Consider the following 16,062-nt stretch of genomic DNA (forward strand, 5'->3'; position numbering starts at 1 on the left):
TAGAAAAATTATTGTAATACTGTAATATAATACAGAATAATAAGGAAAATACAAAATATAAAGAATAATAAATTAACTTGCAAAAAAAAGGCTGACTGATCATAGAATCAGCCCTGGTACATGGTACAGGGCGCCTCCTGGAGACCAGCCCTGCTCTGCTCCCCAAACCGCACAAGCTCACGATGGCCACCCAGCGCCCTCAGCACCGTGTGCCTCCTGTCCCACAGCCCGTCAGGTTCCCATGTGGTGGGTCTGGGCTGTCAGGAGTCCCTGTGGCTCTGGTGCAAGTGTGGTATTGGGAGGGCTGCCCTGACCTGTGTGCCCGAGGAATCAAGGAGCACCTGCCAGTCCTGTGGGGAGGCGTGCGGTCCTGGAGGTCTGGGGCTGACAGGTGCAGGGTTGAGGGTTGCTGGCCCAGAGTCCCTGGGCCAACACTGTGCTCAGCAGTGATCGCACATGCTCAGTCTGTTTGTGTCCACTGCACAAAGTGCCAGGCCCAGGCCAGGGAGAACGGGCCTGTGCTGGACACCTGTCTTAGTCACTTTTCTCTTGTGGCCTAGGCAAAATACCCAACACCCAAAGTTAAAGGGGAAAGGGTTTATTTAGCCCACAGTTTATAGAGGTTTCAGTCCATGGTCTTCTGGCTCCAGGGCAGGCAGGCACACGGCAGAGGCAACAATTCATGGTGGCAGAATCCAGCAAAAGCAACAAGGGAACCTCAGCAGCCTCTTCCTGCCCCTTTTATCCAGACTACTCAGTGCCAGACCAACCAGTGGACAGGTTCAGTAGTCATACGCCCTTAATCCCAGCATCACACGTTGTAGATCCAGCCGCCTCTGAAAAGCCCCCCTCGTTCACACGAGCATTTGGGGGACACTGGAGCACCCATGGACCTGCCCCGAGCTCAGCCCTCCGGATCTGTGTCCTCCCTCTTCCTCCCTCCTCCCGGCCTCACTTGCCTCCGTTCACCCTCTGTCCATCCTCAGCTCTTGTTCTGATTTCTGGTTTTCTCTTTGACCTGCACAAGAGGAATGTTTAATCAGGCCACCTTGACCTCTAAGCTCCTAAAGCTGGAACTTGTTTTTGGAGACCTAACATATTTAAAAAATATGAAAACACCGCTACAAAGAAATATAAAGAAATCCTCTTGGGTTGTGGGACCTTTGCTTTGCTGCAGAGGTGTTAGACCTGACTGAGTGGACACTTGTCAGAGAGGCTTGGTGCTCAGTATGACTTGTTTGTCCCAGGATAGACACAGAAGAGTGTGGTTGGAGTTCAGCTGATGTCTCAAAACCCGTAGGAGGCTCCCAACCAGGCTAGGCCTAAGAAATTAATTTCAGTTCTCACGAGCGCTCTGCTGGATTCCAGAAATCAAGGTGGGCCACTATATGGTCCTCTTCTCTCTTGGTCAGTGTAGCCAGTCTTCTGACTTTGGACTCTCCTCTTCCCCCTCCTCCTCCTGCTGTGTGGTGACTAATGGTCAACCTGGAACGCCCAGCTGAACTGAGTCAGCATGGTTCTGAGTGCGGAAGACCCACCTGAGGATAGTTTCCAACGGCATAAAAAGAGAAGTAAGGGAAGAGGGGAAGATCGTATGCTGCTGGTTTTCCTGGAGAAGCTCGCCGGGCGCCATGGGAGTTTTGGTTGCTCTGTCAGAGGGGGAGCTCGGGTCTCTAGTGTGCGGTCAGATCTCACGCATTCTTCTGCATTTGACTTTTTAGGTGAATATTTTAAAATAATCCCATAAGTTAATCTGTCCTGTATTAAATCTGTTCCCTTGCAAACCTTGACAACAATGGAATGGGCACCTGGACTGGGGTCATTGTTGTGACGTTGCCTGGCCATATGGCTTAGGAGCCTTGAGAGTTAATTTGGAAAGGTTTCGAGAGACTGGCTGAAGAGGCAGCCCTGGTATGCCCTAAGCTGAATGGGAGACTCTGGTGGGAGCCTGGAAAACAGAGTACTTTGGAAATGCAGCTGGTGGGATGAGGCTCAGGAGTCCTCTGCTGGGACTGCACTGACTCCTAGACCCAGGCAGTATGTGTTGTGCTTTGGCACGAAGTTGGTCTGCACTTTGCTTGTGCTTGGAGACATTGCCTGGGTGGCAGAAAAATTTCAATGCTGTGTAGCGTTGGGCTGGTGGCATGGCTACTGCTGAGGGCTTTTGACCAGATCTGTTTTGCAAATTAAGAGTGGGGAACCAGCAGGGTGATTTGAAGGGTTTGGCCAGAGGAGAGGCTCCAGTGGAGCTGAGGGTTGCAAGGATGAAAGAGGAGAACCGTTGTTGCTGAGAAGAAACAGGATAATGGAAAAGTGACCTGAGGCCTTTTACAGAAAGGAAGAGTGTGTTTGGAATGTAGGAGATCCCTGGCGAAGTCTTTCAGGGTTGCTACACCTGTTGACAGTTCATGGGAAGCGGGGACTGTGATTGTAACAGCGCTCCCCTATTATGTTTTAATGTAGTGATGTTGATGTGTACAATACTATTTTTAAGTACATAAATGGAGACCCAAGGAGTACTACAATTTGAAGCCATAATGTGGAAACGAGTGCAGTAAGAATTGTTATAATAATTCATGTAAATCTGACTAGATCGAGGTATGTTAGCTTTGCCCAGATCTGCCGCTGGAGGCTGGTCTGAGGAACTGTCCGTTATGGAGTTGACGGAGTGGACTGTAGACTGATGGGCAGCCTGGAACGCCCGGCTGAATGAGTCAGCACGTTCTGGGCCTGCGAGACCCACCTGAGAGTTGTTGCCTACGGCATAAAAGGAATCCTGGAGGGAAGACCGTGGGCTGTTGATTTTCCTGGAGAAGCTCATTGCAGGAGGGATTTTAAGATTTTTTCAGGAGTTTGAGTGTTTGTTTTCCTGCTGCACATGCTGCATGTGAGTACATGGCAGGGTTTTACCAATTTGAACTCATCATTTATAGTAAAGGTTATTAGAGAGGGATGCACACTGACCATAGGTACTGGAGAGGCCGTCTGTGCCCCTGGCTCTGCACCCACCCTCCGCAGGCCTCTCGGGCACACAGGGCCTTGGGCCCAGGGGAGTTGGGGGCAGCCTGGTCCCCCCCCACTTCAGGGCCACCTGGGACTGGCAGTCCTTCTGATAGCCTCCACCTTCATAGGCGCCGGCCTAGGCACAAGCCACAGCTGTGCTTCCTGGCCGCAGCTGCTGTGCCCCGTCCTGTGGTCAGGAACTGACCGTGCCCTGTCGGACTCACTTCATGGTGGTAGGCTTTTGCTCCCTGTGTGCTTGGGCAGTGGCCATCCTGGGAGGAGGGAGGCTGTAGGCTGCACACAGTGTCTTCTCGTCCACCCTCCCCCCGGGCTGGTCTTGAGTACAGATGGCCCGTCTGTCATCACTGCAGGGAGACACGGCGAGGAGCAAATGGTTCCCAGGACACTGGTCCAAGGGCCTCCCTTTTCCCCTGTGCTGTACCTGTCCCCAAGCCCAGAGCCGTGCTGGGAGCATCCCGCAGAAGCCTGGGTACTGAAAGGGGCTGGGACAGTGTATGGGGCAATAGGCTGCCAGAAGAGCGTCCCTGGCTTACCGCCCACTGGGGGTTCAGAAACCAAGCTCGGCACACTGCTCAGCAAATGGTGCCCGTTGGCCCACACTTCTGGTGTGCTGGCTGCAGTAGGTCACTGATTGTGACTTCATTAGCTGCTGCTGGCGGGTCATACTGGATGAGGGTCTCAGTCCAGTCTCCTGTCCATTCAGAAGGGTGGGGGTGGAGGAGGGGCTTTGCTGTGTACCTGCCTCTCCCGGTGGCATCATGCATGCTGGTGTGGAGGGAGCAGAGCTGGCTGTTCCTGCCATGCTGGCGTGGATTGCCTTGGCACACCTGGCACGGCTGCCTGGCCCCAGCTCCTTCTAGCCCGGGAAGGCCCCACTCAGACATCTGAGCTTTAGCCTGTCTTCTGGGGCAAGCGGCTGGTGCGTCTCTCTGTGGGCTCAGCATGAGGCTCAGGCTTGCTCAGTCACTGCTGCTCTGGGATCAAATCTTCAGGGTGACAGCGTTCTTGCTTCTGCCACCCCACCACTCTTGTGACAAGTCTCACCTTTCAGGGCTGTAGATTGCATCAGGGCCCTGGACACCAGGTGATAACAGGACAGTGACCCTGGGCCCCGCAGACCCAGAGCTAAGCCTGGGCTCGAAGTCCCTGTGCTTTAAGGAGTATGGTGAGGCCAGGCTGGAGACTGGCACCTGCTCGTGGGCAGTGGCTGTGGGGTCGGCGGGCAGCAGAGGGCAGGTGTAGGCGAGACCAGGAGAGGTGGCAGCATCAAAGCCAAAGCAGAACGAAAGAGCCAACCCAGCGGGATAAAAGTCCTCCTTCCCTCATTGGTGGTGGGGCAGTCTGTCCACTGACACCAGGTGCCGGCCAGGCCACTTCCGTGAGTGCGATTTCACATCCTTTGACCTCTCTCCCAATTTTCGCCATGCCTATGGTAACCACTGTTTCATTTTCTTTTTCTGTATATCTGACCTGTTGTTTCCTAAAGGAGAGATCACACAGAGAAATGATAACATGTAATATTTTTCTTTCTGCATCAGGCTTAGCATGTTCACCCAGCACGCCACGCAGGTCTGTTCATGCTGACAAACTGCTGATCTCTTCCATTCTAGCGGCTGGATAGTGCCTCGCTGCCCATATCTGTGTCTCATGTTTTCTCTGTCTGCTTGTCCCCAGGGGACACTTTGTGTGCTTGTTCTCAGCGCTTGTGCACAGGGCCACAGTGACGATCATTTATACGGAGTCACCACCGTCTTCAGACTTGAGGGCAAGGCTTCAGGCCCTTTCTGTGGGAGCTGCGGGGAAAGACTGGCCACTCCTCACGCATGTCCTTCTGGTGTCCTTGGGGTCTACGTGCTGCTCCCCGGCAGTGTGGCGACGCTCTTTCTTCAGGGCCCGGTGTGCCCGACTCCGTCTGTCCAAGCTGTACATTCTGATGAAGTTGTTTCGTCTCTGTTGCCCAACACTAGAGTTCGGCTCCTGTGATTCTAATTCTCAGTGGGAAGTGCTGCATTTTATTAGTGCGCTTGTGTCGTGTTTATTAAGTGTCCCCACAGCATGGCGGCAGGCGTGTGAATCAGGTCCACTGTGTGTGTTGGCAACTGGTGGATTATGGACAGCATCGTAAAGGAACACGACATGAGCACAGCCATATTGACCTGTGACTCACCCGAGCAGTGTGGACGTGCCATCGCTATAGCAATGGGCTAGTTCAGCTGGTGATCTGATCTATTGCCTAGCAGGTGTAACCCATAATGGTTGTTATTGTTTCCCTCTGGAATGTGTGGGTGGTACTCTCACTCCCGTGCAGCCCTCGCTCCCATGCAGCTGGAGAGTATAAAAGGAAGAGGTTCTGTAAGCGAGCGAGCGAGCAAAGGTGCTTCCCATCTCTCGGTCCTTTAAGGTTTAGGACCTGCTGGCAGGGTCCTGAAGTCGCGGCTCGCGACAGTGGATGAGTTCAGACATTTCACCACAGGGTCCATGGCGTGGCCTCGAAGGGTGTCACCATTGGGTGATCGGTCTCCTCCTACACACCCCAGCTGGTGCAACACCATCTGAAAAGCGTGGCTGGTGGTGGCGACTCCGGTGTGCGTGTCAGTATTTATAGGTGCTCTTGCCTGTGCCTTGCTGGCTTCCTAGGTGTGATGTGTCTCAGGCACAGGGGACCAGTCAGGCTCCAGACTGGGATCCTGAGGTGGATTGACCTGTGACTCACCCGAGCAGTGTGGACGTGCCATCGCTATAGCAATGGGCTAGTTCAGCTGGTGATCTGATCTATTGCCTAGCAGGTGTAACCCATAATGGTTGTTATTGTTTCCCTCTGGAATGTGTGGGTGGTACTCTCACTCCCGTGCAGCCCTCGCTCCCATGCAGCTGGAGAGTATAAAAGGAAGAGGTTCTGTAAGCGAGCGCGCGAGCAAAGGTGCTTCCCATCTCTCGGTCCTTTAAGGTTTAGGACCTGCTGGCAGGGTCCTGAAGTCGCGGCTCGCGACAGTGGATGAGTTCAGACATTTCACCACAGGGTCCATGGCGTGGCCTCGAAGGGTGTCACCATTGGGTGATCGGTCTCCTCCTACACACCCCAGCTGGTGCAACACCATCTGAAAAGCGTGGCTGGTGGTGGCGACTCCGGTGTGCGTGTCAGTATTTATAGGTGCTCTTGCCTGTGCCTTGCTGGCTTCCTAGGTGTGATGTGTCTCAGGCACAGGGGACCAGTCAGGCTCCAGACTGGGATCCTGAGGTGGTGGGGAGGTGGGGCTCCACAGCAGCCCCAAGCCTGCACGTTGGGGGCTCTTCCCCTCTTGTGCCCCAGATCCCTTTTAATTCCCTGATTACCTGGGTGCCTTGGGTGCTGGTCCTGAGCATGCTGCCCGGGCGGCGCCCCTACTGTGGCCCATTCAAGGGCCGTGAGGTGTGGTGGTCAGGGGTTGGTGGTGACTATTCCCTCTACTCTGCTGAGCTTGGTGAGGGGTGCTTGTCCTTGTGACCTTGGTCTTTGCCTGTATGGAGATTGCGGCCCCTTCTGTGCCTCTGAGGGTGGCAGGAAGCTCCGTGTCCTCAATCCGGCCACTGTTGCCCAAGGATACGGACCTGACGCTGGCCAGGCCTGGCCCTGCCCTGTCCCTGCGGTCCCCTCATAGGTTGGTCCCCTCCTGCGTGGTGTGGACTCCTCCAGTCATTGACTGCAGCGGTTGATGTCGGGTCTCACCAGCCTGCTCTTGCCGTCCTTGCATCTGGGCTCTTGGGTCTCCATTTGGAGGGGGAAAAGCTGCATCTGACGAGGCTGTCTCTGGTTAGAGTTGTCCCGCCCTCCTGCTTGTGCCCTTCTCCTGCAGTGGGCTGAAGGTGCACCGGCTTGCGGTCCCTGCCACCCCTGCCAACTCTGAGAAGGAAGCAGGATGTGTCTCCGTACTTCTTATCCCTGTAAGCACATGTGGTTGTGAACAAGAACAAGCCTTATTCGAGTTGCTGCGAGAGAGAGGAAGTGGCTCCTCTGATTAAGTGAATTCATTCCCATCTGGTCTATACCTTCTCGGCTGCTCCTCGCCTGACTCCCTCCCTCCGGGGATTGTGGTCCAGTTTAGGCAGTGGCTGTCTCGCCCCCCTGGAGAACCAGGTCCTCGCGGAGGCAGGGACAGCTGCTCTGCCCTGGGGTTGCCTCATCAGTGCTACTTAGGAGGCGAGCAACCAAGAAGAGAACTGAGAGCCACGTTTCTAGCAATTTCCAGCACAGACGGGAGCGCTGTCTAGCATGGCTGCCGGATAGCGCTTCCCTCATTCTGCACAGGCGCCTACGCCGGAGGAGCATGACAACCACGGCCGCCACGCTGAGGCTGGATCTGTCCCTGGGATCTTAGTGTCCAGAGGTGACAGAGGTGGAGACTTGGCTCTTTTGGGCGACCTGGTCAGGAGTGAGTGATTGAACTGTGGGACAAAAGTGCACAGGCTCTGAGGAGTGAGGCTAAAATGAGGCCAAAGCACATAAATGATTACACTGCTTGGCAGAAGGCACTCAGGCTGTGTGAGGAGGGGATGGTTAATCTGGGGCAGAAGCTCACAGGCTGTGTGAGAATCGAATGGCTAAACAACATGAAGTTTAGAGCAGTGGAGGGTGTCATGTCTGGCCATGTCCTTCCCCTTTCCCTGAGAAAAACTGCCTCTCCTGAGACCATTCCAGGCCCAGGCTGCTCTTCTCCTGTGCTTTTCTCTTAAGCTGATATTCTAAATGACAAGTATGGTGGCTCTTTCTTTCCCGAGTCTCCCTGGTGGCTGGGCACTCGTGGTGGAGAAACGGCCCCTTCGGGCCTCTCGGTGGCCGGACTGTCCCGTCTCCGGGCAGTCTGTTCTCCCTCCACGCCCCCTGGTTGCTCACTGGTACAGGAAACGTCGGTCTCGGCGAGTGGCGCTTGCCCTGTGAGGACGGGCGGCGCTGAGCACTGGCGTGAGCACGTGAGACGCTGTTAGGGTGTTGCAGAACGGGCGCAGCGGCCAGCACTGCCTGAGTACAAGTGGACTCGTCCCAGCAAGACCGACCTGTGTTTGTCGAAGGGGCTTTTGAAGGACGATCTGTCATTTTACCAAGCAGGACCAGAAAACAGTATGGATTGGCTTTGCTTTTTCTCAGAGGGCGCATTCCCTGTGTGTCGCTAGCTGCTTCGTCATGAATGCCGCGTTGCATCATCTTGACACTTATCAGTCTTCCTCCTCCAGCTTGGGAGCCACCAGGTGAAATCGGGGCAGCCCATCGCTTCCGCAGTCATCGGCCCGAACCGGGACAGCAACCGCTCAGCTTTGGTGGTCACCACAGAAGTGCCCTTGAGCAGGTTGCTGAAGTCAGGGTCTTTTAGGCATTGGTAGTGGAAAGCAGACCGCTTTCCAGTCCAGCAGAGACCAGCTGGCGGGACCCACAGCATGCGAGGCGGCTCCCCATGGACAGGCGGGCGACTTGGGGTCCCTGAAGCCTGGATCAGCGACTGTAACCCCGAGTCAGGACTCCTGGCCTCTCTTTTCCTTCTCACTGAGTCCAGCTATGGAGACTATGCCGTCCCAAAGGTCATGGGGACACTGAGAGAGCGGCAGGGCAGTGAGGCAGGCCTGGTGGTCCTTTCTCGTCACAGGTGGGCAGGGAGAGGCATCCCGCTGTCTGCCCAGAGCGCAGTGGGGTCTGCGCACCTGCAGTGACCTACGTGAAGCAAAAGGCAGAGACAGGCCGAGAGCAGGCATGCGAGGGGCATGGGCAAAGCTGTGGCGAGTCTGGGGGAAGCTGGGCCAGCTCCACCGCAGTAGGTTATAAAGCTGGACAGAGGTGATTTGAGGAAAATGGACAGTGCCGAAATTGGATCAAGGTGTAGATAACTGAGTTGATTTAAAGATTAAAGGTCTACTGGCAAAAGCATTCCCAGTGCTGTTGCTTTTATGAGAGGCTCTCCTGGATCTGCTAGGACAGACATTAGGTGCACAGCGAACACTGGGATGAAATGGACGTGTGAGGGACGTGTGAAACGGGTGTCACCCACGCCCTGCTGCACTGAGTGGCCACGAGTGCCATGGCTCGAAACGCAGTGGCAGCAGACATTGCGAGGCTGGCAGAGGATCACGGCCCTCGGCCCTGCTGACATCACAGCCTTTCCCGTCCTCCTCTTCTGGTTCCGTTTCCTGCCTGAGAGCCAGTCACCTTCTGACAGATGCTGGGATTACTTCCTGTGTTTAGCGAGTGTTGCCTTCTTGAGGTGTGGCAGGATTGGTGTTTTGTTCTTTTCCATTTTTTTTGTCAGAGTAAGCCAGGAACCCAGGACAGTGGGCGCCTGTGATATCTGTGGCAGACATGACCATCCTAATGCAGTGGTGACCCAGGGCAGATGCTAGAGCAGGACCGGGGCGAGTGGGAACACAACTTGAGTGAAGCCAGTGACTGGGTGACTACGGCTGTTCTGTCTTGGTTTGGATGCCTGTGCCGCGGTTAGGGTGGTGTTCACCTTGGCTTAGCTTGGGAGAGCTGAGGGAGAGGCCGTGAAATGCTGCGCTGTCTTCACAGCTCCACTCTGAAGCTGAAATTATTTCAGAAACAGCGAAATGAAATTTCTGTTGATATGAGCTGCCCCGAAGGTACTATACAGAAGACTTTCTGTGTGCCAGGAGAGAAGGGAAGACTCGTAGGGACAGGCCGGGTGGGCCTCGTGGTCCCTTCTCGGGCAGGAGCCAGGCAGAGTCCCAAGGTCAGGGGACCGGGAAGGACCTGCAGGCCAGGCCGGATCTCTCCGCTCTTGCTCTTCGCAGGACCTGGCGTGAACCCTTTGCACCAGAGTCGCTGCGCCCAGCCTACTCCTGTGCCTCGGACTGCACTTCTAGATTGTACGAAATTTTATCATTTCACCTACAGTCTGTGTTTAAGTTTTAGTAAATCAGATGGAGAGAAAAGCAAGTGACTTTTTATGATCCTTTAAAATTTCCAAGAAATCATCTTATTTGTGTCTGAAACAGGAAATAGAGACTTGTTTCCCTTAGCCTCTCTCTGCAGGTCTGTTTTTCTCTGGTGCGTGATGGGGAATGTGGAGGAAAGCGACATGTACCCTTCAGTCCCCTCGTAGCTCCCTGCGCTGGAGCACGGCACTGCGAGTTGTAGCCACATCACACAGGTGTCAGGACAGAGGCGGCCAGAAGCAGGGCTGGGATCTAGCGTGGCAACAAGGTGTCCTCTTTGGGGCACTTTGCCTCGGTGGCCTCAGACATGGCATGGTCTCCTGCGTCCCTCTCCCTGCGCTCCTGGTCCCTCTGTTGTCCTGCACGTACAGAGGCTGCGTGGCTGCCCCTCAGCCTGGGTCGCCCCCTGCCTGGGCCTGGGGTGGGCCTTGCTGCAGTCCTGCAGGTGGCGCTCCCCTGCTGACCTGTCCTGGTGGAGATGCAGCTGCGTTTCTGCACGGTCCTCACGGAACTGTGGTCTCTTGCAGGGGCATCGGGAGAGCGTTCTGGGTAACACCGTGCAGAGTGTGGTCGCCTTGCTCAGCAATCTGGTCACCTGCAAGGACTCGAATACGAAGCTGCTGTGTGAGCACGGTGAGCGCACTCCGTCACCCCTAGTTCTGGGGTTCGCCATGCTCGGGTCTCTCACAGGGCGGGGAGTCGAGAGATGCTGTGAAAGTTGGGAAGTCGAAATACGGGGTCACGATCTGTAAGTCATGAACATGGAGGGCAGGGTCAGACAGAATACTCTCCCCCAGTTACTTCAGTTTCTGACGATACAGGGTCACTCGGCACTGCTTAACGACGATAAAACAAAAAACAGAGGTGCAGAATTACTGCTGCCAATGAAAATGAAAACCGATGTCACCGGACACGCCTCTGAAGCGGGACTCCGTGGGGAGAGTGGCTTTACTTTACGTCTGACACACATCTCTTAGCTTGTAAGACCACGTGCATGTTCCACTTCTATATTAATGAAGGATGTTGCTAGAACTGTTCACAAGAATGGGCCCAGATGAAATGCATCATTAAATAAGATTATGAGGTCACTGCTAATACTTGCCCACAGGAATTTGGAGTTCTGCTTCTATGGGAAGATCATACTATAATACTGATAATATTTTTTCCTACCCTAAAAAAAGACGTGATTTCAATAGTAAACTGCTAGCCACTGTGGAACTTTGGTACACAGAAACATTCGTTCCGTACCCGGCAGCACTGTGTTCTGTTTGTGGACGCAGCACGATTTACTTGACGGGCGTGCCATGGTCGGGCCGCCTCCCTCCCGCCTTCGGTGTTACGGACGCTTGCTTGCAGGGACACGTGTGCACGCTCCTTTCTCTGGAGAGCAGGGCCGGCTGTAGGGCCGATCCCTGAGACTGGAGTCACTAGCTCGTCCGTCCGTTCATTGCCGTTCTGTAGATGTTGACACATTACTGCAGGTGGTATGCCGGGCTGTGCTTCTGCCGGGACACACGAGGTCTTTGAACGGAAGTGCGTTACATTTCCCACTTTGTTCAAGACAGTTTTTGTGTTCTTCAGCAGTTTTGTAGTATCTTGTTAGTCTTTGCGCATTTCTTAAGTCAGTCTCATCTAGGCGTTTTGTTACTTTCACTTGTTATTTGAAACGTGCTATTTCCTGCCACTGTATCTCCTAGGCTTTCTAAAAGAAATGTGAAAGATTTTGATTTCTTCATGTTGCATCTTGTACCCCATTTGTACATTTTTAGGCTGGTTCTTCTGGCTTTCCCCTTGAGTAACGCTTGTGAACGGTGACAGTCTCTCCCACAGGCCATCTGGGCTGTGTTCTCACAGTCAGTGAGCCACAATGGCCTACTGTGCCCCCAGCCTTTGCTTTGTGAGATGCTGTAAAGCCAGTCTCTGCATTACATGGAATTTCTTCTGAGTCTTGATGGTTTTCTTGCAGTGTCATCTGTGTTGTCTGATCTGTTGGTGTCCCGCTGCTCCTGTGCGCTTTGGCGTGGTTGGTGGCGAGGGTTCCCTTTTCTCCACATCGGCTGATTCTTCTCACATCTGTTGCTGCACCGTAGTCATGAATTTTTCACCCGGGTTATTAAGAATTTGCATTTTTCTATGTTTTTCTTTGTTGATAGTGTTTGTTAAGGTATGATTTCATTCTTTTTTTTTTTTTTTTTTTTTTTTTTTTTTTACTGGGAATTGAACTCGGGTCCTTGGGCTTGCAAGGCAGGCGGCAGAACTGCTGAGCTAAATCCCCAGCCCCATGATTTCATTCTTTACCTAAATATTTAATGCGATTTCCTTTGGACACAGTTCCTGTTGACTGCTTCTTCCTGTTTTTGTTTGGCGTGCTTTATAATTTTTTTGGATAGCAGACATCTTGGATGATGTGAACGTGTCAACATCAGAAAGCAGATGGCCCCACAAGGTTGTGACTTCTGTCTTGTGATCTGTGCATTTACTTAGTGGCTGCTGTGTCAGCTCTGTGAAGTCTGTATTCTCTGCACCGGCGGCCGCAGAGGTCTCTGTCACTTCAGTTTGGAGCAGCTAGTGGCTGGACAGAGGTTTCCTGAAGCCCACAGTCTCCTCCTACCCCACAGGCCTCATGTGTGCCAGGCCCTGGCATCCACAGGGAGGCTGCCTAGTCCCCAGGTGGGACCAGCACCCAGGGAGGAGGCCTTGTGGCTCTCCACGGCCACTGCCTAGCTGCACATATGCACACAGCCTCCTGGACGCCCAGGAGGACACTTGGGCTTGTGCAGCCTGGAGAACTGCTCAGATCTGAAGACCCCCCAGCCTCTGTGCCCTCTGTTGAGACTTGGGGGGACAGTGCTGTTGGGAGCGCCTGCTGGAGGAGCTGGGCCTTGGGCACGTGGCCTTGCAGGGCAACCTCTGCTGTGTCTCTTCCTGCCTCGGCCTCTGGCTGGCAAGGCGAGCAGCATGCCTCCTCCAGCACACTGTTCCTGCCTTGGGGCCAGCTGATGGGCCAGAATCCCCGGGACAACCCTGTCCCCCCAGGTCGGGTACAGCAGGAGCAGCCTGCCTTTTTGCCCTAAAAGTATCTCAGCCTCAAATGGCTGTGATGTTAAAAAGTCACCAGTGATCGTTGGTTTACAGTTGGCCTCCTCCCGAAGTCTGCTCAAATAACAGGGGTGTCCTCTGAATGGGACTCTTCTGGAAGAGGGGTGAGAGATTGGACTGTGGTAACTTGGAGGCGTTCCAAACTCCCATTTCCCAACCGGTGGTGCCTCTGACAGCACAACCCTATTAAATGCCTTGTTAGTGTCACAGAAGTCATTGGTGCTCCTTCCAATAAATAAAAAGACAAAGCAATTCCTTTAGAATATTGTCTTCTTAGCTGGATTATGTCTGTAATCCCAGCACTCTGGGAGACCGAGATAGGAGAATCGCAAGTTCAAGCCCAGCCTGGGCAACTTAGTGATTTAGACCCTGGGGATGGCAAGGGGTTGGGATGTAGCTCAATGTGAAAGTCTTGGGTTTAATCCCATCTCTAACTTTGGGAGAGAAGCCGGGGTACCATGGAAGAGGGGGATTGTAGGACCAAGGTAGGGTAGGGACAAAAATCTTGAGGACAGGGTGTCAGGATCTGAGAAGCCAGGTGTGTGGGGTGTCTGTGAGGTATTCTAGCTGGTGCTGAATTGAGTGTCAGTGCCATGCTGGATGGGCACGCCCAGAGTTCACCACGCTTCAGGTCAGGTCCTGGTGGCACAGGGCTGGCTTCCTCCCCCGTTTCCCCTCCTCCGCCTCAACCCTACCTCGTCCACCTCTCCACCTCTTCCTTCTTTTCCTCCCCTCCTTGTACTGAGGCCTTCACAGTGAGCCACGTGACAGATATGGATACAGATAAATAGATGAATGTGTGTATATAGGTACATATATATACATACGTATATACATAATATGTATATTATGTATACATATATACATATATATATACATATATACATAATATACGTATGTATGTATACATATATACACACATACACATATATCTATATTTTGTAAGACAGGTTCTCACTAAGTTGATGAGTTGCCCAGGCTGGGCTCAGACTTGTGCCCTGGAGTATTGGGACTGCAGATGTGTGCCTCGCCATGCCTGGTTGTTTTCTTCTAGTTTTTCCTTGGCCCCAGTTGTATTTACATCAGTTCTTACCAAACCCGGAGCAAAGTGCAAATGGAAAAGATAATCACAGCGGCCATAGTGTTGTAGAGTAACTGTCGGCCTGCAGGCGACAGCGATGGGACAGGAAGCCTGTGCTGTGGGCGGGGACCGGAGGGCCAGGTGGAGTTGTGCAGTGCGTGGATTTGGAGACGTCTGCTGGTGGATCTTGGCTTTTGATGAGTTCTGGCAAAGTCACTGGTTTATATATTTATTGCATTTCACACAGAATTAAATTAATTCCTTATTCCAGGCATGCCGACTTTCTCTTATTGACACTTGCAAATCACCCCGTAGAAGTCAAGAATGGTGCAGATGATGCCGGCAAGATGACTTCCCTGCTTGTCCTTCGTTGGTCACAGCTGTGTTTGCTCACTGAGCTAGTGAGAGGTGGCTCTGTGAGCCTTTCCCCCTCCATGTGGCGGTCCCCATGTGGCCTGGTGCAGCACACACGGGTGTTACTTGCAGGATGGGTGTGCGCACTGGAAGGAGCCCCCACACCTCAGCAGGCCATGGTCAGCAGTGCCCTCTGCCCAGAGCAGGGCGCGCGATGGAGCAGAGGTGAGGGAAAGAGAAGGGTCCGGTCCACGCGGGAAGAGCTTTCCCCACCACTGGGTCCGAGCCTGGGAGCACGGGTGATGAGCGTGATCTGGGCAGAGCAGGATGGAGGAGCACACGCCGAGCAGCACTGGCTCTTCCGCAGTGGAGTGCAGGCGCTGCCCGTGCTCTGAGGGGTGACGGGGAGCCGTCACGCCCGGGAGGGCTCGGGGCAGTGCGGCCGCCAGGGACGCGGGAACCGCTAGATCCACCCCGTCATCACCGGTGTGGAGCTGTATTACATGACTCGGGTTTTTCTTTTTTTCTTAAATGTTCTCGTTTTTACAACTATGGAAGGAAAGAACTATAAAACAAAGTAGGATGTTTTATTTGCATTTAAAAAATAATCAGCATTAACATTTACAAACTGGCTGCTTTCTCATCCTTGTGCAGTGACCTTTCATTAACGGGTTTAATGCCAGTTTTACTAGCAGAGCTGTCGGGATAACAGATTTACAGGACACGAGGCAGCACTGGCATGCTATAACCCCTCCAAAGGAGCATTCAAAGAGATTGTGTTTGTCTCCAGTGGTTTATAGAGCTGCTGAAATCAAAATACTCATTCTTATTCAGTCTATTATTAAACTGTCCAAGCTGGTGTGTATTCAAGGAACCAGAAAATCACCATGAAAGTTGTTTGGCTTTAAGAATAAAGAAAGCATACTTGATAGCTCTTCGATTGCTTGGCTTTTGAGTATAATGTGAATGTTGGACCGCAGGGCCGGGCATATCTTCTGTGAATGACCACATAGTGAGGGCTTGGAGCCCACATGATTTTGTGGCTCTTGCTTGGTTCTGGCAGCACTGCATGAACACAGCCGTGAAGAACCCTTAAAGGAATGGGCAACGCTGTTTTGATGAAGTTTTATTTATGAAATAGGGTGGTCAGTCCATAGACCATGATTTCCCATCCCCTGTTGTATAACTCAGAATCTCTCAAAATTTGTAAAAATTTAATTTTTGAGCTGTGATTCAAGTTGAGAAATAACAGTATCTGCGCTAGCACCTGAATTGCCTTGGTCCTTTGTGGGAGAGTGAACGGTTAGTGATGTGGACAGTTTCTCATGGTGGTTGGAGCAGGGGTGTGGAGCTGGCTGCTGGGTTCAAATCCAAGCTCTGCCATGTGCCACTTGGATGACCTCAAGACGTCTGCTCGGTGGCCCTGAGCCTCGGTCTTCTCGGCTCTCTGCTGCATATCTGGGGCCGCAGCCACGTCACAGTGCCCCTCATGCGGTGAGGAAGTTGACTGTGGGACGTGGAAGCCTGGTAGGTGCCGCTGCCCTTACCACTGAGTGGCCAGTCTTGGGGGATCCCCACCCCACCCA

General features: G+C 53.2%; 1 protein-coding gene and 1 long non-coding RNA gene across 11 annotated transcripts in view; one reads left to right on the forward strand and one right to left on the reverse strand.

Moving 5' to 3' along the window:
• Positions 1–16,062, forward strand: part of Ulk4 (unc-51 like kinase 4) — a 340,955-nt gene that overhangs the window by 181,856 nt on the left and 143,037 nt on the right. For 9 of the 10 annotated variants that reach the window (XM_033762656.1, XM_033762653.1, XM_033762652.1 and 6 more), the window contains one exon: positions 10,470–10,575. The exons of the other annotated variant lie outside the window; for it this stretch is intronic. In XM_033762656.1, coding sequence (XP_033618547.1) covers positions 10,470–10,575 — 106 coding nt within the window. The remainder of the gene's footprint in view (positions 1–10,469; positions 10,576–16,062) is intronic. 10 annotated transcript variants of the gene reach the window in all.
• On the reverse strand, positions 821–3,629 carry LOC104862451. The gene is made up of 3 exons (XR_780341.2): positions 3,558–3,629; positions 3,228–3,368; positions 821–1,018 (listed from the first exon to the last, which is right to left on the reverse strand). It is a non-coding gene; the product is annotated as an uncharacterized LOC104862451 (long non-coding RNA).

Source organism: Fukomys damarensis, unplaced genomic scaffold (genome assembly GCF_012274545.1).
Source record: "Fukomys damarensis isolate Sample0158 unplaced genomic scaffold, DMR_v1.0_HiC HiC_scaffold_12, whole genome shotgun sequence".
Taxonomy (NCBI): Eukaryota; Metazoa; Chordata; class Mammalia; order Rodentia; family Bathyergidae; genus Fukomys; species Fukomys damarensis.